Here is a 22,435-nt window from a genome sequence, read left to right on the forward strand (position 1 = left end):
CCCTCTGACAGTGCAGCACTCCCTCAGTACTGACCCTCTGACAGTGCAGCACTCCCTCAGTACTGACCCTCTGACAGTGCAGCACTCCCTCAGTACTGACCCTCTGACAGTGCGGCACTGCCTCAGTACTGACCCTCTGACAGTGCGGCACTCCCTCAGTACTGACCCTCTGACAGTGCGGCACTCACTCAGTACTAACCCTCTGACAGAGCGGCACTCCCTCAGTACTGACCCTCTGACAGTGCGGCACTCCCTCAGTACTGACCCTCTGACAGTGCGGCACTCCCTCAGCACTGACCCTCTGACAGTGCGGGGCTCCCTCAGTGCTGACCCTCTGACAGTGCGGCACTCCCTCAGTACTGACCCTCTGACAGTGTGGCACTCCCTCAGTACTGACCCTCTGACAGTGCGGCGCTCCCTCGGTACTGACCCTCTGACAGTGCGGCACTCCCTCAGCACTGACCCTCTGACAGTGCAGCACTCCCTCAGCACTGACCCTCTGACAGTGCGGCACTCCCTCAGTACTGACCCTCTGACAGTGCAGCACTCCCTCAGTACTGACCCTCTGACAGTGCAGCACTCCCTCAGTACTGACCCTCTGACAGTGCAGCACTCCCTCAGTACTGACCCTCTGACAGTGCGGCACTCCCTCAGTACTGACCCTCTGACAGTGCGGCACTCCCTCAGTTGGTCTCCTCCAGGCGTTCAAGTTTCCTCCCACAAGTCCCAAAAGACATGCTGTTAGGTGAATTGGACATTCTGAATTCTCCCTCTGTGTACCCAAACAGGCGCTGGAATGTGGCGACTAGGGCCTTTTCACAGTAACTTCATTGCATTGTTAATATAAACCTACTTGTAAGATTATTATTAATGCATCAAGGGAAGCGAATTTTAACCGGTGTCCTTGCTAATATTTACCCCTCAACCAACATCCCTGGAGCAGATGATCTGATGATTATCACATTGCTGCCTTTGGGATCTTGCTGTGTGAAAACTGCACTCTTTACGACAGTGACTAAAATTCCAAGATATTCCCTTGATTGTCCAGCACTTTGGGAATCCTGTGGTTGTGAAAGGCATGGTGGTAATTAATTTGTGTGTATTTTCTATTTTTCTGAAACTTCCTTCAATCCAAAATGTGGGTCACATCTCTTGTCACCATTTCCCATTTGTTTATGTTACGTTAGCTGTGGTGGCCTAAACACACGGTCCTCTGGATTTAACCATAGTCCTCTGCATGACGGGGAGTTGGTTTGTTGACTGGCCGTGGGCCGAGGTCTCGGTCTGAGGCAGTGTTTTTCAAACTTTTTTTCCGGGGAATCATTTTTACCAACCAGCCAACCTTCAGGACCCAACCCGGCCGACCTTCACAACCCACGACGGCCGACCTTTCTGACCTACATCGGTCGACCGTCGCGGCCCATGCCGCCTGGCCTGTGCCACCCAACATTTTCTCTTACCTTGTTTGTTGTTGACAAAAATGGAGGAAATGTTTTGGGTCCCTTTGGAACCCAAAGTCCCCCCGAACTTGTAAAAAAATGCGCATCGATGATCGGGCATGCGCAGTGCGGCCAAATTGTTTAATATGTTCGTGGCCATTTTGAAGGCTGCTCGCACCCGGCATAGTTAAAAGTCGGCTGTTGCGCGCGGATTTGCGCAATCGGGAGCGCGGCGACGGACGGCCCCTCAACCTACCCGCGGGTCGCGTCCCCGAGTTTGACAATACCTGGTCTAAGGTGATGGCGCCAAGTCCATCCGTAGGGTGCTGACATTTAGCCCTCTGTCTTTTCTCAGCATGTATCTTTGGAGTCGCCGTGATAGCTTGTGGCTCACCATCCTCCTGGCACTCCTGTTGCCAGTCACCAGCGCAGAGGGTAATGTGACCGTGCTGCCGACGGCTTTCCTTCATGACCTCCTGGAGCGTTACGGGGACAATGAGGTGCTGCTGCTCCACCAGCTCAAGGCGCTGCTTAACAGGCTGGACGTCGGCGTGGGGAATGCCAAGTTACCAACGGACCCAAGCACAGCCAACCTTTCCAAGGTGAGGACTCGACTGTTTAATTTCCGCTCCCTGGAATCCAGAGCTTGCCCAGACCTCTTCCGCCTTGTCCCCTAAATTGCTCTAAATCCCACTCGCAAAGCATCTCTGTCTTTGCGGATCTGCATTGCTCCCTGCTAACCAATCCCTCAGTTGAAAAGTTTCTAATTTCTCCCTATCTCTACAACCTTCTCCAGCCCCACAAACGTCTCTCTCTGCCCCCCTAATTCTGGCCCTTTGAACATCCCCAGTTTTAATCATTCCACCGTTGGCAATCAGCACGTAAACTGCACTGGTCCGAGCTCTGGAATTCCTTCCATAACCCCCCCTTTCAATATTTCTTTCATTAAAACACTCCTTAAAACCGACCGCTCTAACCAAGCTTTTGGCCATTAACCCTGATTTGTCGGTGACAGATATTGTCTGAGAAATCGCTGCTGTTGTCTTGAGTAAAGGCAGCACGGTGGCGCAGTAGTTAGCACTGCTGCCTCACGGCGCCGAGGTCCCAGGTTCGATCCCGGCTCTGGGTCACTGTCCGTGTGGAGTTTGCACATTCTCCCCGTGTTTGTGTGGGTTTCACCCCCACAACCCAAAAGATGTGCAGGGTAGGTGGATTGGCCACGCTAAATTGCCCCTTAATTGGAAAAAATGAATTGGGTACACTAATAGTTAAAGAAGAAAGTGTCTTGAGTGACTTTTGAATGGCATTCGAGTCGTTATATGAACGGAAGGTGTTGCAGACAAACTGATTGGTCATAACTTCATCCTCTTGTGGGGATCGTTTTGCTCCCATCATTTTCCTCTCTCCCTGACCCACCTTAACCAGTGCAAAACTTAGTCCTGTGCCTCAACCACTTCATGGGTACCTTTCCACTTCCCTGCTATTCCACTGCCTCCAGCTGCCCCACCATCTTCTGATCCCTCTCCACACTGGGTTCCTCTCTCATGTCGTGTTTCCCTGAGTTCTAATGGTTCCCTGGGATTGGGTGAATTGTCTTCAGAAATACTCGCTCTTGTTTTTGACAGATTCCCAGGCCTCTCCCAGTCCCTTAAAGAAAGACTGTCACCTGATTATCATTCCTCAGTCCCCTCCATTTCAGCAGCAAAAGCTGATCACCCGTCACTCTGTTCCTGCTCTCTGGAATTCTCTCCGGGAATCGTCAGCTCTGCGGTATTCAAAACCCTCCGACAATGGGATCAAAGGCTATGGGGAGAAAGCAGGATTAGGCTATTGAGTTGGATGATCAGCCATGATGGTGATGAATGGCGGAGCAGGCTCGAAGGGCCAAAAGGCCTCCTCCTGCTCCTATCTGCTATGTATCAATGAACCTTGGACTGCACCTGAGTCTCATCGTCTCCTGCCGTTTGTTATGGACCTGTTAGCAATTTTGTGTTTAAAGTAGATAATGTTTGAAATTTCAATACCCATAGGAGAATAAAGCCACAAGATTCCATGGTTTTAAACAAAATTCAATAAACTCTACAAAGTTTGAAAAATAAAACAAGTTAAAATATCTGTTGTGTACGCTAACATTCAGAATTGACATGAGGTAAGTATGAATTAACAGGCACACCATGTTAAATTACATGCAACCAAGATCCCCAAGATTTCTCAGCAACCCGCCCAGACATCAGTGACCACCATAAGTCACAAACCCTTGACAAACCAGGGGCAGCAGGGTAGCATGGTGGTTAGCATAAATGCTTCACAGCTCCAGGGTCCCAGGTTCGATTCCCGGCTGGGTCACTGTCTGTGTGGAGTCTGCACGTCCTCCCCCTGTGTGCGTGGGTTTCCTCCGGGGGCTCCGGTTTCCTCCCACAGTCCAAAGATGTGCGGGTTAGGTGGATTGGCCATGCTAAATTGCCCGTAGTGTGCTAATAAAAGTAAGATTAATGGGGGGGTTGTTGGGTTACGGGTATAGGGTGGATACGTGGGTTTGAGTAGGGTGATCGTGGCTCGGCACAACATTGAGGGCTGAAGGGCCTGTTCTGTGCTGTACTGTTCTATGTTCTATGTTCTATAAATTCCCTCAAAAGCCGCTCCGATCTGGACTGCCTCAATGACTGCTCCCCTTCTGATGGTCCAACCTCTTTTAAGACTGCGTTCCTCAGGATTCACAGCACTTTGCTCCCACCTCACAGTTCCCAGCAGCCTTTCGTAGACCACTAGACTTTCCGCTACATTCTCAACTCCCCAGGCCCTCTAAGCCTTAACTGTCTGGAGCCTGCTAACAACTCCCAGGGCTTCACTTTGTGCTTCTGATTTCTCCATGCTCAATGACCTCCTCACTCTTGGCCTTGTTAATTAAACCAAAGATACTGTCTGCTTTATTAACTGCTTTCTCAACATGGCCTGTGACCTTCGGTGGCCTGTGACCTTCGGTGGCCTGTGACCTTCGATGGCCTGCACAGAGATACCGAGGGCATCATCTCCTGCGCTCACACGTCTTCACCGACTGTCATTTACCGGTATCTTCTTCAACACCTTTGTCCTCTTGGTCCTTGGCTAATGAGGAGGGAGATGGGGGTTAGGTGCCCGAGGAGCTGATCTCTGGGCTGAGAAATGTTGCTGAGAGACAGAGGTCAGTCAGAGCAGCAAGAATGGCTCACCATGCTTCCTCTTTTTCAGTGCTACTCCTCCTCGGAGCTCTTTGCAGTTCACAATCTCAACAACAACAGCAGGATAGACGGCGCTGCCTTCAGACACATCTGTCCCACCATTCTTCAACAACTAGAGAGCGGAGCTTGTGCAGCAGAAAACCAGGAGAATGAGGAGGATGAGGACAACCTGCTCTTAAAGCCCACGCCCTCGGAGGGTAAGTCACCTTCACTCACCAATGCACCTGTCTAACCCGGAGAAAATTACACTGTCCAAGAATAATGCAAATTCCCTGCTGCCTTATCCCGTCCTCTCTCTCAACCATTGCTCTCACGCTGTCTCACTCTCTCTCTCTTTCTCTCTCTCTCTCACATGCTGTCTCTCTCTCTCTCTCTCTCTCTCTCTCTCACATGCTGTCTCACTCTCTCTCTCTCTCTCTCTCTCCCGCTATGTCTCTCTCTCTCTCTCTCTCTCGCTGTCTCTCTCACGCTGTCTCACTCTCTCTCTCTTTTTCTCTCTCTCTCACATGCTGTCTCACTCTCTCTCTCTCTCTCTCTCCCGCTATGTCTCTCTCTCTCACACGCTGTCTCACTCTCTCTCTCACATGCTGTCTCTCCCTCGCACTCACTCTCTCTCTCACTCTGTCTAGCTCTCTCACTCTCTGTCTCGCCGTCTCTGTCTCGCCCTATCGCCGTCTCGCCCTATCGCCGTCTCGCCCTATCGCCGTCTCGCCCTATCGCCGTCTCGCCCTATCGCCGCCTCGCCGTCTCGCTCTCTCGCCCGCTGTCTCCCTCGCTGTCTCCCTCGCTGCCTCCCTCGCTGCCTCCCTCGCTGCCTCCCTCGCTGTCTCTCTCGGTCCACTCTCCCTTCTATCCACCATCCCCGAGTCCCTACCCTCCTTTCCCTCTCCCCTTCTCCTCTCTCTCCTGTTTTCTCTTTCTGTTGTTCTCTCACGCACACATTCTCTTCCCCAACCACCCTTCCCCATACTCTCCCTCCCTGTCGGTCCCCTCCCCCTCTCTCCCGCCCTTCACTTCTCCCTCCCTCATTCCTCCTCAGTCCAACCCCCTGTCTCCTCTCTCTTTCTCCTCTCTCCCTCTCCCTATCTCTTCTCTGCCCCCTGGCTTGTGCACTAGCCTCCTTCCCTCTTCCTCAGTCCCCTCACCTCCTTCACGTTATGTCAGCCGTACCCACATCTCCCGCTGTATGTCGCCCTCTCCTCTCTTTCCCTTTCTCCACTTTCCCTTCTTCTCTCGCTAATTATTGTCTTTCTCCCCCACCTTCTAGCCCTCTGTGTCTCTATCTCTCTATAGGATTATATACACCACATTTATCAATACTGAGGGAGTGCTGCACTGTCAGAGGGTCAGTACTGAGGGAGTGCTGCACTGTCAGAGGGTCAGTACTGAGGGAGTGCTGCACTGTCAGAGGGTCAGTACTGAGGGAGTGCTGCACTGTCAGAGGGTCAGTACTGAGGGAGTGCCGCACTGTCAGAGGGTCAGTACTGAGGGAGTGCCGCACTGTCAGAGGGTCAGTACTGAGTGAGTGCCGCACTGTCAGAGGGTCAGTACTGAGGGAGTGCGGCACTGTCAGAGGCTCAGTACTGAGGGAGTGCGGCACTGTCAGAGGGTCAGTACTGAGGGAGTGCCGCACTGTCAGAGGCTCAGTACTGAGGGAGTGCGGCACTGTCAGAGGGTCAGTACTGAGGGAGCGCCGCACTGTCAGAGGGTCAGTACTGAGGGAGTGCCGCACTGTCAGAGGGTCAGTACTGAGGGAGTGCCGCACTGTCAGAGGGTCAGTACTGAGGGAGTGCTGCACTGTCAGAGGGTCAGTACTGAGGGAGTGCCGCACTGTCAGAGTGTCAGTACTGAGGGAGTGCCGCACTGTCAGAGGGTCAGTACTGAGGGAGTGCTGCACTGTCAGAGGGTCAGTACTGAGGGAGTGCTGCACTGTCAGAGGGTCAGTACTGAGGGAGTGCCGCACTGTCAGAGGGTCAGTACTGAGGGAGTGCTGCACTGTCAGAGGGTCAGTACTGAGGGAGTGCCGCACTGTCAGAGGGTCAGTACTGAGGGAGTGCCGCACTGTCAGAGGGTCAGTACTGAGGGAGTGCTGCACTGTCAGAGGGTCAGTACTGAGGGAGTGCCGCACTGTCAGAGGGTCAGTACTGAGGGAGTGCTGCACTGTCAGAGGGTCAATACTGAGGGAGTGCGGCATAGCCGCACTATCTTTCCGATGACGTGAAGCTGACAGTCTGCCTGCCTTCTGCTTTGGGTCTAAATGGATTTGCAGCCATTGGAAAATGGGGAGGAGTTTGAAGTCTGACACATTGCTGTTTGTGACATTTGCTGTGCATAAAATGGCTGCTGCATTGCGGTCAATCCAACAGTGGTACGGTTATACAAAACCAGGTGTGTGATTGTCATGCACTTTGAGATGTTCCCGAGGCCCTGAATAGCCCTATCGTGTGGGGCGTCTCAGACAAACAGCAGCTGACTTGGGTTTGAAATATCTTTTGAAATAATGGTTGCATTAATCTGCTTTCTCTGCACAGTGTGGGGCTATGGTTTTCTGAGTGTGTCGCTGATAAACTTCAGCTCGCTGATCGGGGTCATCGTCACACTGTGCCAGCGAAAGCCCTTTTTCCACAGGATCCTGACCTTCTTTGTTGCATTGGCGATCGGCACATTGTTCTCCACTGCTATTTTCCAGCTCATTCCAGAGGTGCAGTACACACCCCCTACCCCCTGTTCCCCAACTTCCAGCCCTGAGCTGGAGATCTGCTGGGATTTATCGGGAGAAAATGATCCGTTATCTCTTGGATTTTGTCTTGATGTTCGCTTTCAACACTCTGAGTGGGTTAATTCACCATGAACTATATGCCTGTGTTTGATATTCCTGCTCACAATGCTGTCTGCAGAGCCATGGCCAAATCTCTCACCCATCCAGACAAATAACTTCTGTGTTACAATTGGGCCCGTGACCTTAATGGGTGGGTTTGCCATTCAACAAGATTGATTGCTGCTTGGTCTGGGAGTCCAAGTTGTAACCTTGTGACACTGGCTCCGTGTGTTTGAATTCTGCCAATATTGTCTCCTGTTTCACTTTACCTTGCAGCCAATCACACTGGTCAGGCTTCGCTGCACCTTTATTTGAGCCAAGTGGATTTTAATTTACACACAGCTCATCTCATTATGCAGTTGGATTTCATGGCTGCTCTTAGTAGGTGTTTGGGGCTGTAAGGGTTCATGTGGGGCTTTAAGGACAGTAACACACACATTATGTTCTGTGTTTAGGGGCTGGTTTAGCACAGGGCTATAATGCTGGCTTTGACAGCAGACCAAGGCAGGTTCAATTCCCGTACCAGCCTCCCCGAACAGGCGCCGGAATGTGGCAACTAGGGGCTTTTCACAGTAACTTTATTTGAAGCCGACTTGTGACGATGAGCAATTTTTATTTCATTTTTAATTTAATTTTCATGATCGACCAAGTCAGATGGGAAATCTGCATTGTAGCGATGAGTCTGGTAGGTCAGCATGAAGGTAGCACCTAGATAGGACTATATCCTGTACATTGTCATGCGTTATTAATAAATAGTTATTGATCAACCACACAATCCTCTCGTCCTCTTCTGAGACAACACCATAACCTGAGGTTCAGCACCAAATCACCCGCTATTCTTGCTTGGAAATATATCGCCGCTCTTTCACGGTCGCTGGGTCAAGATTTTCGAACCCCCTCCCTAACAGCACAATGGTTATACCTGCACCACATGGGCTGAAACTGTTCAAGAAGGCAGCTCACCACCATCTGCTCAAGAACAGTCCTCGCATGTGAAGCCCACGTTCCGTTAATGAATTTTTAAAATTGCCGTAAGTTGGTTTAAGTGGTGTGAAGGGCCCCCCAAGACGTAATAAGAAATTGCAGACCGCTCTGAGAGAAGTGAGCCTAACTTGAAAACCTTGAGAGCACTGGATGGCCCAAGAAGCTCCATTGTGGGCGTCTGAAGGACAGAATAAAGATGCAGTGTTCAGTGTCGGGACTCTAGCAGGATGGGTGGTGCTTGAAAGGAGAGTCAGAGGACCTAGCCTGATGATAATAGGGCGAACCAACTCCTAAAGTAATCTGTTATCTGGTGGCAGTGATCGGGCAGCTCTGGCAGTTGATGGGTGACATGTGCGGCTGGAAGAAAAGTGCAGGACGGATCCAGAGCCCGTACCATGGCACGTGGCGATCGTACGCAACAGGAAAACGAAATGGACAAGTCAGAGCAACAAATCGGCTTCAATTCACTGCTGAAAGATCAGGAAAGCAACTCGTCAGCCAAAACATTTCATTCAACAGACCCTGCCGAATTGCCGAAGTTTAAAATGTTTCCGTGACGATCGGAGCTTGCCTGGCACCCGAGTGAGAGAGAAACAGAATTTAAAGCTGCACCTCCCACTGTCAACAGGCAGTGATCAAATTAATCTTCCGTGACTTTGAAGAGGTCATGAAATTCGTTGATGCTACCTTTAATCTAAGAAGAAATAAAAAGTTGGAGTGAGAAGAATTTATGGCCATTTTTTTTTTTCGTTCATCTATGAGTTGTATCTGAAGTCTGCCGATGGTAACTGTAAGTCGCTCATAAATCAATCTAATCTAAAGCTCTTTGGAAAAAGCCATCCACGTTGACAGACGATTGGACGTCCACCAGCAAAACCGATCCATTTTGCTTGGTGCCGTTGCATCGTGATTCGGAGCAAATCCCCAACAGCCCAGCTCAAAAAGCAACAAAAGGGCCAAGAGACTGGGACAAGGAAAGCCGGATCCAAGCAAAACACAGGATGGTGGCAGATTGTGCCAGCGCCGTGGTGGGAGCGCCGTGGTGGGAGCGCCGTGGTGGGAGCAGTGTCCAGCGATCACTGTGCTGGGCTTCCACTGTAACCACATGGGACAGTTCGAGAAGATGCGCAAGTCCAAAACCTCAAGGCATTCTGGATAGAGGGGCCACATCGAAAGGAAGTCCCGCACTGTTCCCCGGGGAGAAATTAAGGATCCCAGATTCCTGTTTTTCAATGCTGACATATTTGTGAATGATCCTCACAAATATCGAATTAGAGCCAGGAGGTCAGTGTGAAGGTCCGGCCGGGTCAAAAGCTAAGGCTGGTGAGACAACCTTCAACACGGTTATGTGGACCGGAAGGCGTCAAGCTCAAGGTCAAAGGTGTGTGTGGAGACTCCAGTACAAAAATACAACAAATCCGGGAGACGGTACGTCTGCTCCACGACCAAGACCTTTATCTCCTGAACAGGAAGTCCTGTCGCCCTTAACCTCATCCAAACGATTGATGAGATTTAAAAAAAATAAATTTAGAGTACCAATTCATTTTTTCTAATTAAGGGGCAATTTAGCGTGGCCAATCTACCTACCCTGCACATCTTTGGGTTGTGGGGGTGAAACCCACGCAACCACAGAGAGAACGAGCAAACTCCACACGGACAGTGACCCAGAGCCGGGATCGAACCTGGGACCTCGGCTCCGTGAGGCAGCAGTGCTAACCACTGCGTCACTGTGCTGCCCCAAGATCGATGAGATGAATCAGCGTGGATCTGGTTCCAATTTTTTTTTTTAAATTTCCAAAACTTTTCCCTGGGCTGGGGTGACTGACGGCACAGTGGTCAGCACTGCCCCACAGCGGCAGGGGATGGGTTTAATTCCGGCCTTGGGTGACTGTGTGGAGTCTGCATGTTCTCCCTGTGTCTGTGTGGGTTTCCTCCGGGTGCTCCGGTTTCCTCCCACAGTCCAAAGCTGTGTAGGTTGGGTGAGATTGCGGGAATAGGGCGGGGGGGGGGGCAAGGTCGGGTACACTTTCAGAGGGTTCATCCAGACCTGATGGGTCGAATGGCCTTCTCCTGCACTACAGGCATTTTATGGAACATTGAGAGTCACGTAGGGGTAGCAGAGTGTTGTGGTCAGTCTGGTAAAAACTAGAACCAGAGGGCATTATCTCAGACTAAAGGGACGATCTTTTAAAACAGAGATGGGGAGGAATTTTTTCAGCCAGAGGGTGGTGAATCTGTAGAACTGTTTGCCGCAGAATGCTGTGGAGGCCCAATCACTGAGTGTCTTTAAGACAGATATAGATAGGTTCTTGATCAATAAGGGGATCAGAGTTATGGGGAGAAGGCAGGAGAATGGGGATGAGGAAATATCAACCTTGATTGAATGGCAGAGCAGACTCGATGGGCCGAGTGGCCTGATTCTGCTTCTATGTCTTATGGGTAGATCGCACCTAGACAGGACTATTTCCTGTCGACCTGTAGATAGTTATGTGTTATTAATAACTAGTTATTGTTCAACCATACAATCCTCTTGACCTTTAAATGAGAAAGTGTGTTCCAGTGCTTTTAAGGTGTTTTTGTCTTTAACCATGGCCGTGAAACCCAGTTCCTCAGAATGTTGAAGCTCTTTGCAATGGTATTTTCAATCATTGTTTCACTGAGTTTGAGTTTGCCCAGGAATCGCTGCCTAACTTGGTCAGTGGAGCCACTGACCAAGGACCATTGATAGGGTGGGAATGTTTGATAATGTGACGGGCCAGCATTGGAAACCCCTTTCTCCTCCGGACAATCCGGCTTTATTTGATCCCAGCCAGTGATTGGACAAGCTCGGCCACTGGAGACCCCTAGCCTAGCCGCTCCACTCCAGGTTGGGATCTCGTGGTTCTTCCCCTGTTTCCTCAGAGGACAGAGACAAAGTCTTGGCAAACAGCTGAGCCCTCTTTCCCCGGGCAGCCTGTGTCAGGATCCGAGTTCACATTGTCAACACCTGGTCAGTGTCCGTGGCTGCTTAGACTCCGCAAACTAAAACCCAGTGAAAGTTCTGTTTTTCACTTTGCTCTGATAGGACTGGCGTGATTTCTCGAATAACAAATGCCTCATCCGGGACAGGGTTGGTGCTTTGTAAATACGGAATCTCTCCATTTGGGTTAAGAGTGAAACCCAGGCTGAGAGGATTAAATTGCGCACAGCTATTGCACAGGCTGGTCCTCCATTTCCCTAGTCGGTACATAATTCAGCAGCTAATCGTGGCCATGAAGAAATATCTGGGTGAGGCTCGAGACAAATGTTATTCTAGAAATCATCCAAGATACTCAAATACACTCCTTGCCTTTTCTAAAAAAAAATCAGACTGATTGATAATATGCTCCCGTTGTGGACCTGACTGGAGACCTTCTGGAACGAATTGGTGAATTAAATGATTTCTCTTTGTCTTCTTTCTCCCTTTTTCCGTCTGTTTGCCCTCCGGCCTTCCTGGGTCATTATTTTCCCCTCCTTGCTGGTACGGAATCCTCATCCCCGTGCTCTCCTCGGCTGATGGCTGTCGGTCGGACAGTCTGGGGTTATGGATTTCTCTGTGTGACGGTCATCTCTCTCTGCTCCCTGGTCGGTGCCTGTGTGGTGCCATTCATGAGGAAAACATTTTACAAGCGGCTGCTGCTGTATTTCATCGCCCTGGCAATCGGCACCCTCTACTCTAACGCCCTCTTTCAACTGATCCCGGAGGTATTGTAATTCATCTTAATTCAATAACTGTGAGTGGTGCATGGAGAGTGTCTTCAGGTCCGTGTTCTGTCCAGCCCCCCCCCCCCCCCCCCCCCACCCCCAAAGTTGCGCCGCTTCTCTTTCTAGATTGGCCCATCCCCAACTCTCGGTGTTCCCTGTGGCAATGAGAATGCCAGATAAAAGTGCCTAACAAAGTCCGCTTGATCAGCAGCCCATTCGCCATCTCTAAAACCCACAACCTCTACACCCAGAAGGTCATGGGTGGCAGGTGTGTGGGAATGCCACCATCTGCAAAACAGGCAGGAAGGAAATGGCTTCAGCAGGCAATGGGGTAACATTTCCACATGTCGGAGAAGCTTGGGGATCCGAGATGGAATGATAGTCACCATACACAACAAGAGTAACTGCTGAATCTGGCTCCGTGTCTTGGGGATATTTGCTGGGGAAGCGAGGCCAACAAATGAAGGAGAAGGGAACAGTGAGTTACAATGGAAGATTTAGATGAGGAAAATTAGTAGGGAGTTTGAGTGGAGCAGTAATACTGAGCTGGACTGGTTGGCCAGCCAGCCCGTTTCTGTAGTTTTATATCCTGTGTAATTCTGTTATAAACAAACATGGGCGGTGGCACAGTGGTTAGCACTGCTGCCTCACAGGGCCAAGGACCCGGCTTCGATCCCATGTCTGCGTGGGTCTCACCCCCACAACCCAAAGATGTACAGGGTAGTGGATTGGCCACGCTAAATTGCCCCTTAATTGGAAATAAAATAAATTTTAAAATATATATTAATAAACATGGGGGTGTTTGGCTTTATTCAGAGAGGCAGAGAGGGAAAAAAAGCAAATTGGATGTGCTGAACCTACATAAAATATGGATTGGATTGGGTTAGCTGGAGTATTGTGCCCAGTTGTGGAGTTTGCACTCCAATGTCAAGGCCGATGAGAGGCTTGCAGAGCGGAGGGACTGGAGAAGCTTTGGGCGTTTCCCCCTTGAGCAGAGGAAGTTACAGGGATAGTTTCTGATTCAGTGCCGTGCCAATTAATCGCCTGATAATTGACCTTTGAGAGACCAGGGCAGGCGAAACGTCCTCTCCATGCATACTAAGTGGTTTCCCATGATTAGCACTCATTGTTTCTGAATGCTTGTTTGAGTCTCCGTCACTGAGAGTAGTTTTGTTTCTCGGGTGTGGTTGAGATGACTTTGAGTGACTGTTTTGGATCAGGTCAGTTTCCTCCCGCCTTTCGATCGAATTAAGTTCTCACTCCAAGACAGGAAGCGAGTGCTCGTTCTCTCACATCTATTTGTGCCCCATATTCAGGGAATTCAGTCAGAAAAGCCAAGAGGACTGGTAACGTCCCACCTCGGGTGAGATACCCTAATCCAGGCTGTAGGCCATCAAGAGCTGGAGAAAAGACGAGATGGACAATGCAGAACAGGTTGGAGAAATGAAGGCTCCGACATGGAAACAGACTTTCCCCTTGCCCTGTCCTATGGGTGCAGGCTTTTGCAGTGAAAACCAACATAAATTGCAAGGAGGTTAAACTTGTCCTCTTTATGGCTGTGGGTGGGTTAACACCCTCCCTTATTTAAGACACCTCTTCAGCTAACAGTATCATCCCTCTTTCCCTCTGACTCCTCCTCCCTCCGACCCACCCGTTTCTCCCTCCGACCCAAATATAGCATGGCAAAACAGCAACTCTTCCCCTCCTGCCGTCCAGATCTTGACTGTAAATTGTAAAGACCCACTCTCCAGCTGAAACACGCTCTGTTTCCATTGGCCGGGAGTCACCTGGCCTCTGATTTTCCCAAACCTTGAACGAGAAGGTCACGCAGTCTCTGAATTTAACTGCAACAGCAGCAATCAGATTAACCCTGGAGCACTTGAAACTTGTCCATTTTAACTAGGTTGGCAATCAGTGTGTGGTTGGCATGTGTGGTATGTGTGCGTGTGTGTGTGGTGTGCATGTGTGTGTGGTGTGCACGTGTGTGTGGTGTGCACGTGTGGATGTGTGTGTGGGGTGTGGATGTGTGTGTGGGGTGTGGATGTGTGTGTGGGGTGTTTATATGTGTGTGTCTGGGGTGGGTGTGTCAGGGGGGTGTGGGTGTGTCAGGGGGGTGTATGTGGGGGTGTGTGTGTGTGTGTCTGGGGTGTGTGTGTGTGTCTGGGGTGTGTGTGTGTGTCTGGGGTGTGTGTGTGTGTCTGGGGTGTGTGTGTGTCTGGGGGGTGTGTGTGGGGGGTGGGTGTGTGTATGTGGGGGGGGTGTGTGTGGGGCGTGTGTCTGGGGTGTGTGTGTGTCTGGGGTGTGTGTGTGTCTGGGGTGTGTGTGTGTCTGGGGTGTGTATGTGGGGGAGGGGGATGTGTGTGTGTGTGTGTGGGTGTGTGTTGAGGGATGGACATTGTGTTCTCGGACAACTGATGGTAGTGATGTTTCTCTGGTCCCTTTAACACCGTGATGTGTTCCCCTCACTCAGGCCTTTGGTTTTGACCCGAGGGAAGCTGATTATGTGTCAAAGTCAGTGGTGGTATTCGGGGGATTCTACCTGTTCTTCTTCACGGAGAGAATCTTGAAGATGGTGCTGAAGCCCAAAGACAAGGTAAGGCAGTGATTCTCCTCCTGGTGTGTCAGGAAGCTCGCTAAAGCTGCAGAGCGAACGATACATCTCCTGAGAACTGCTGCAAACTAAACCATCGGCAAAAGCCATCGGCTGATCAATGGAAACGATTCTTTCTCCTTTTGTTTGGCTGAGTTGTGGAAGGTACAGTAGACAAGCTGGAGCCAGGAAGAGGCCAGTGAGAATGATCCAGTAGTTGGTGAGAGACGGATCAATGTGCTATTCAAACACGACTAGCATTACAACAAGGCTGCATCATCGGCAAGTTGTTGATGTTAGAACATAGAACATAGAACAGTACAGCACAGAACAGGCCCTTCGGCCCTCAATGTTGTGCTGAGCCATGATCACCCTACTCAAACCCACGTATCCACCCTATACCCGTAACCCAACAACCCCCCCTTAACCTTACTTTTATTAGGACACTACGGGCAATTTAGCATGGCCAATCCACCTAACCAGCACATCTTTGGACTGTGGGAGGAAACCGGAGCACCCGGAGGAAACCCACGCACACACGGGGAGGACGTGCAGACTCCGCACAGACAGTGATCCAGCCGGGAATCGAACCTGGGACCCTGGAGCTGTGAAGCATTTATGCTAACCACCATGCTACCGTGCTGCCCCAAATGTTGGTTTACACGTAGTTGGAAAAGCTGGGGACTTATGCGTAACCCCCCCCCCCCCCCCCCCCCCCCCCCCCACCTCAACCTCCTCCCTCCATCTTAGCTCTGAGACAGTGAGGGTTCTCCACCCAAACCCGAACTATTAGTGAGCTCTGGGTTTCAGGCCTTGTAATGCTCTTCGTGTCCTTCAACCACTCCCACCAATTGCTGGATCATTCTCACTGGCCTCTTCCTAACCTCTCCATCACTGGGTTCCGCCAGGGTCACTCAGCTCCAGTCTTCCTTACAGCCTTAGATTAAAGAGCTGAACTCCAGAGGTGAGAGTGACTGCCCTTGATCTCCAGGCAGTGTTTGACTGAATGTGGCACCAAGGTTCAGTGGCAATCGGAGGGGAAACCCTCTGTAGGTTGGAGTCACACCTGGCACAAAGATGGTTGTGGTGGGTTGGAGGTCAATCATCTCAGTTCCAGGACATCCCTGCAGGAGTTCCTCAGGATAGCGCCCTCGGCCCAAATAACTGCAGCTGCTTCATCAATGCCCTTCCTTCCATCATGAGGCCAGAAATGGGGATGTTCACTGATGACTGCACAATGTTCAGCACCATTTGCGACTCCTCAGATACTGAAGCAGTCCTTGTCCAAATGTCACAGGAGCTGGACAATATCCAGGCTTGGGGCTGACAAGTGACAAGTTACATTCATACCACACAAGTGCCAGGCAATGACCATCTCCAACAAGAGAAAATCCAACCTCCTCCTCTTGACATTCACTGGCTTGGCCATCATTGAATTCCCCTGTCAACATCCTGGTGGTTACCATTGACCAGAAACTAAATGGGACCAGACATAAAAATACTGTGGCTACAAGAGCAGGTCAGAGACAGGGAATTCTGTGACGAGTAACTCACCTCCTGACTCCCCAAAGCCAGTCCACCATCTACAAGGCACAAGTCAGGAGTGTGATGGAATACTCTCCACTTGCCTGGATGAGTGCAGCTCCAACAACACTCAAGAAGCTCAACACCATCCAGGACAAAGCAGCCCCGCTTGATTGGCTCCCCATCCATCACCTTTGTTGCTCGTTATGCTTTCCCTTAATTTGCTCTGTGTTAATTACCTTTGCTCAAGAGTCGCCAGGTATCTTTCTGATACCACCACAAGGTTCAAAACCGAATACTGATCAATGACTCGATACACCAGTTAGTAAGTTTGAAATCAATACACATTTATTTACACACACAGTCAATTATTACTCTACTCACTAAACTACCACTGCTACTAAAGCCTATACTTAGCTTCGAGTGGCCCACTCAGTCAGAGGAACAATGGCCGTTGTCCGGTTCTGATACTGCTGGCTTCGAACTGGTATAGAATAGTAGCTAGGAGCGTCTATCTCGTAGCGTGCGTTAACCTTAGACCTACTTGGCTGGTGCTTGGCGGGCCTCTCGTCGCTGAGAGCCAAATGCCAAAGTGAGAGTTCTTCCAAGAGAGCGAACTGACCTTGGGGACTCGCACCCTTCTGGGCGGACCCTGGACTTGGTCCCAATTAATTGGACCATGTCCCAATCGTTCCTATTGATTTTCTCCCATACCGGAGTTGTTCCCTGATCGTTGGGCCCTATGTGGCCGCTGGCCTGCCTTTGTTTTAGCTCCCGCTGGCGCCGGGGAGTCTGTCCTGGTCTCGATTGTTTCAATGTTTCTTTTTGTCCCTGGAGATAGCTCATTAATATGTTAACGGCTATTGGTTTCAGTTCTGTCTGGGTTCTACAAATCTTAATACACTGGAAACCTTGCACCTGCTTGTTTTCTCTGGTGTTGTCCGTTTTTCCCTGCACTCCTTGCGAGAGTCCATTTTGAATCGGGACGTGGCTACCCCAGGTGGCTACACCTTCAACACCCACTCTCTCCACCACTCATGCACAATGCGCACAGTGTGTACTATCTACAAGATGCACTGCCATAACTCATCAAGGCTCCTTTCTCAGCACTTTCCATAAAACCATAAGAAATAGGAACAAGAGCAGGCTATCCGGCCGCTTGAGCCTGCTTTGTCATTCAGTAGGATCATGGCTGACCATTCCTGCTAATCTATCCACTTTAGCTAATTCTATCCTCATTTCATTGTAATTCCCTTTATTTAAGTTAAACGCAGGTGCTTTCAACCCAGGTTTCTCATCCCAAACTCGATATTAAATTCTATCATGTTATGATCACGACTTCCTAAGGGATCTTTTATTCTGAAGATGTTTGATAAACCTGTCTCATTACCCATTACCCAAGATAGCCCGCTCCCTGATTGACTCCATGACATATTGCTCTTGGCAACTATCCCTAATGCACTTTTTGGTTGTCGTAGCTTTCTTACCAACTTGACTAACCCAATCAACATGGAGATTAAAGTCACTGTAATTATTGCCCTATTTGTTTTCCATGTTCCTATTATTTGTTGATTTGTACCCTTTCCTACGGTGTGGCTCCTCTTTGGGGGTCTGTCTATACACCTCTCCTAACAATGTCTTCTTTCCCTTGCTGTTTTTTTCACCTCCACCCAAATAGACGACATCATCCAAGTCTAGATCATCTCTCAAAACTGTCCTTATTTCATCTCTTATTAACAGAGCTACCCCACCACCTTTTCCTTCCCTTCTGTTTCCCGAAAAGTCAAATATCCGTGAATATTAAATTCCCAGTTTTGATCTCCTTGTGGCCATGTCTCCGTAATGGCTCTGCGATCATATCCATTTACCTCGATTTAACCGTCCGTTTGTCCACCTTATTCTAAATGCTTCGAGCATTAAGATACAAACTCTTTAGGTTTGCCTTTTTGCGGGCAGCACGGTGGCACAGTGGTTAGCATTGTTGCCTACGGCGCTGAGGACCCGGGTTCGAATCCCGGCCCTGGGTCACTGTCCGTGTGGAGGTTGTACATTCTCCCCGTGTCTGTGTGGGTTTCACCCCCACAACCCAAAAGATGTGCAGGATAGGTGGATTGGCCACACTAAATTGCCCCTTAATTGGAAAAAATAATTGGGTATTCTAAATTTATAAAAAAAAAGGTTTGCCTTTTTGCCATTTTTAATCATCCTAACTTTTTTCTGTACTGTGGCCCTATTTGCCTCTTGCCCTTGATTTCCCTGTCATAGATCCACTATGTCGGCCTTTTTTATTGCATTTTACTGTCCTTTTATTACTGTCCTTGTTTCTCTTTCCCTTGTCACCCTGTTTAGGTTCCCATCCCAGTGCCATTCTGGTTTAAACCTTCCCCAACCACAATCACAAATACTCGCCCCAGGACATCAGTCCTTGTCCTGCCCAGGTATAACCCGTCCAGTGTGTACTGGTCCCACCTCCCCCAGAACCGGTCCCAATGCCCTAGGAATCTGAAACCCTCCCACTCACACCATCTCTTCAGCCACATCCGAAACGTCCTGCTATTTCTACTCTGACTGGCACGTGGCACGGGAAGTAATACTGAGATCACTACCTTCGAGGTCCCACTTTTCAACTTACTTCCCAACTCCCTATATTCAGCTTTTAGGACCTCATCCCTCTTTTACCTATGTCGTTGGCACCACGACCACTGGCTGTTCACCCTCCCCCTCCAGAATATCTCGAACCCGCTCCGAGACATCCTTGACCCGAGCACCAGGGGCGCAAAACACCATCCTGGAGTCTTGTTTGCGACCACAGAAACACTAATCTATTCCCCTCACAATTGAAACCCCTATAACTATTGCATTCCCACACTTTTTACTCCTCCCCGTTGCAGCAGAAACAACCATGGTGCAACCAATTTGGCTGTTGCTGTTCCTCTTTCCCCCCCCCCACCCCCGCTGCCCCGAGAGGCCATTCCCCTCGACAGTATCCAGAGGGGTTTATCTGTTCTGCAGGGGAATATCCACAGCCAAACCCACCTCTGCCAGCTGGCAGGTCTGTTGATTTGTTACAATAAAGGAAGGAGGTGGAGGTGCTTCTGGAATACAAACACCAGTGTGTGCTGGTCGCTTTGTGTGCTGTTATCTTTATTTGTACACGTACACAATTTAAAGACATGTTCCTGCTCCTCCATAATCTGTTAACCTGGACGTGATCCAGCCCTTCCAGTGACTCAGCTTCTCTCAGCTCCGTGGTGAATAGACCAAGCTCACTCTGGGCCTGTAGAAATCGCTGAGGGATCATCATCACTATCTCCGAGACCATTCCAAGGATGCAATCTTCTCCTCCAGCTTCATTATCCCCCCCGTCTAACCCTTGCACCACTTAACAAAACAGGGCTTGGGGAATGGTTGCCAAAAAACATGGACAAAAATCAATGTTATCTGATTTCAGCAGGAACAGGATCCAAACCATAGTCACTACCGAGCTCAGCAGTACAGCAGCAAAAGCGATCAGGAGGATGGAGTGATGGAGAAACTTCAGAATGGAGATCTGAGTCACACACCGTCCACTCACAGTGAGGATGCTGAACAGAGGATTTTCACTGAGGGAGAGGCAGCCATTACCGGGGCCTTGTCGGTGCAGGTTAGTGTGGAGAGGGAGGGAAGCCATAGGTGTCCTGGTATACCTGTACAGACAGTAATATTAAACCTGTACTGAGCCTTGTGTACCTGTACAGACAGTAATATTAAACCTGTACTGAGCTTTGTGTACCTGTACAGACAGTAATATTAAACCTGTACTGAGCCTCGTTTACCTGTACAGACAGTAATATTAAACCTGTACTGTGCCTCGTTTACCTGTACAGACAGTAATATTAAACCTGTACTGAGCCTTGTGTACCTGTACAGACAGTAATATTAAACCTGTACTGAGCCTTGTGTACCTGTACAGACAGTAATATTAAACCTGTACTGAGCCTTGTGTACCTGTACAGACAGTAATATTAAACCTGTACAGAGCCTTGTTTACCTGTACAGACAGTAATATTAAACCTGTACTGAGCTTTGTGTACCTGTACAGACAGTAATATTAAACCTGTACTGAGCCTCGTTTACCTGTACAGACAGCAATATTAAACCTGTACAGAGCCTTGTTTACCTGTACAGACAGTAATATTAATCCTGTACTGAGCTTTGTGTACCTGTACAGACAGCAATATTAAACCTGTACTGAGCCTCGTTTACCTGTAGAGACAGCAATATTAAAACTGTGCCAACCTCGACTGATTCACTGTTCACTCCCAAGATGATCCTAATATTTTATTATGATAATTATAATAATCTTCATTATTGTCACAAGTAAGCTGACAACACTGCAGTGAAGGTACTGTGAAAAGCTCCTAGTCGCCACATTAGAACATAGAACAGTACAGCACAGAACAGGCCCTTCGGCCCTCGATGTTGTGCCGAGCCATGATCACCCTACTCAAACCCACGTATCCACCCTGTACCCGTAACCCAACAACGCTCCCCCTTAACCTTACTTTTTAGGACACTACGGGCAATTTAGCATGGCCAATCCACCTAACCCGCACATCTTTGGACTGTGGGAGGAAACCAGAGCACCCGGAGGAAACCCACGCACACACAGGGAGGACGTGCAGACTCCACACAGACAGTGACCCAGCCGGGAATCGAACCTGGGACCCCGGAGCTGTGAAGCATTTATGCTAACCACCATGCTACCGTGCCTGTTCTGGTACACAGAGGCAGAATTCAGAATGTCCAAATTACCTAACAGCACGTCTTTCGGAAACACTCTGCGTTGCTCAGGATTGGGTTGGTGGATTGGATTTGGGATTGGGAATGATTTGTGTGAAATGTTTCTTTGTTCCTGCCGCAGGATCTGCAGCAGTCGGCTGGAGGGCCCTGTTACTGGCTGAAGGGGAATCGATACTCTGACATTGGAACTCTGGCATGGATGATCACTCTGAGTGACGGACTGCACAACTTCATCGACGGCCTCGCCATCGGAGCTTCCTTCACTGTCTCCGTCTTCCAGGGAATCAGCACCTCCATAGCAATCCTTTGTGAGGAGTTCCCCCATGAGCTGGGTGCGTCTGACTCCCTTCTTCCCGGGTGGGGTGGAGGGAGGAGGGTCAACTGGGCAGCACGGTAGCATGGTGGTTAGCATAAATGCTTCACAGCTCCAGGGTCCCAGGTTCGATTCCCGGCTGGGCCACTATCTGTGCGGAGTCTGCACATCCTCCCCGTGTGTGCGTGGGTTTCCTCCGGGTGCTCCGGTTTCCTCCCACAGTCCAAAGATGTGCGGGTTAGGTGGATTGGCCGTGCTAAATTGCCCGTAGTGTCCTAATAAAAGTAAGGTTAAGGGGGGGGGTTGTTGGGTTACGGGTATAGGGTGGATACGTGGGTTTGAGTAGGGTGATCATGGCTCGGCACAACATTGAGGGCCGAAGGGCCTGTTCTGTGCTGTACTGTTCTATGTTATATGTAACTCAGTCCTGTGTGGGAGAGGTCGGGTTATCTGCGGGTATCTGCATGTGGGCAGGGGCATGTGACAACAGGCGATTTAATCAGAGGGACATAGAACATACAGTGCAGAAGGAGGCCATTAGGCCCATTGAGTCTCCACCGACCCACTTAAGCCCTCACTATCCCCGTAATTCAATAACACCTCCTAACCTTTTTGGACACGAAGGGCAATAACATGGCCAATCCACCTAACCTACACATCTTTGGGAGGAAACCAGAGCGCCCGGAAGAAACCCACGCAGACACGGGGAGAATGTGCAGACTCCGCACAGACAGTCACCCAGTGGGGAATCGAACCTGGGGCCCTGGAGCTGTGAAGCCACAGTGCTAACCACTGTGCAATCGTGCTGCCCACAAAGTTATTGGACATGACCAATAAAGCAATTGGTCAACTGCCGATAGGGGCACGGTCCCCTACCACAAAATGTCACATCTAATTAGCTCCCGAACAATTAATGATCACTTATAATAATGATAATAACAGTTAAAGATTCACAAGAATAGTTCCCAGATAAGGAAGTTCCATCCTGAAGATGGATTGGGGAAGTTGGGACTGTTTCCCTTGGGGAAGAGGAGGCTGAGGAGA

The 22,435-nt window shown here is 49.8% G+C and overlaps 1 protein-coding gene across 6 annotated transcripts in view; it reads left to right on the plus strand.

Moving 5' to 3' along the window:
• The window catches only part of slc39a14 (solute carrier family 39 member 14), a 51,888-nt gene that overhangs the window by 26,034 nt on the left and 3,419 nt on the right, over positions 1-22,435 (plus strand). For 4 of the 6 annotated variants that reach the window (XM_038785294.1, XM_038785293.1, XM_038785290.1 and 1 more), the window contains 6 exons: positions 1,795-2,041; positions 4,668-4,854; positions 12,013-12,182; positions 14,653-14,775; positions 19,748-19,939; positions 21,200-21,410. In XM_038785294.1, the coding sequence (XP_038641222.1) occupies positions 1,796-2,041; positions 4,668-4,854; positions 12,013-12,182; positions 14,653-14,775; positions 19,748-19,939; positions 21,200-21,410 (1,129 nt within the window). In that variant the 5' untranslated portion in view covers position 1,795. Of the gene's footprint in view, positions 1-1,794; positions 2,042-4,667; positions 4,855-7,188; positions 7,359-12,012; positions 12,183-14,652; positions 14,776-19,747; positions 19,940-21,199; positions 21,411-22,435 lie in introns of all 6 variants that reach the window. The other 2 variants (XM_038785296.1, XM_038785295.1) reach the window with 2 other exon arrangements.

Source organism: Scyliorhinus canicula, chromosome 26 (assembly GCF_902713615.1).
Source record: "Scyliorhinus canicula chromosome 26, sScyCan1.1, whole genome shotgun sequence".
Taxonomy (NCBI): domain Eukaryota; kingdom Metazoa; phylum Chordata; class Chondrichthyes; order Carcharhiniformes; family Scyliorhinidae; genus Scyliorhinus; species Scyliorhinus canicula.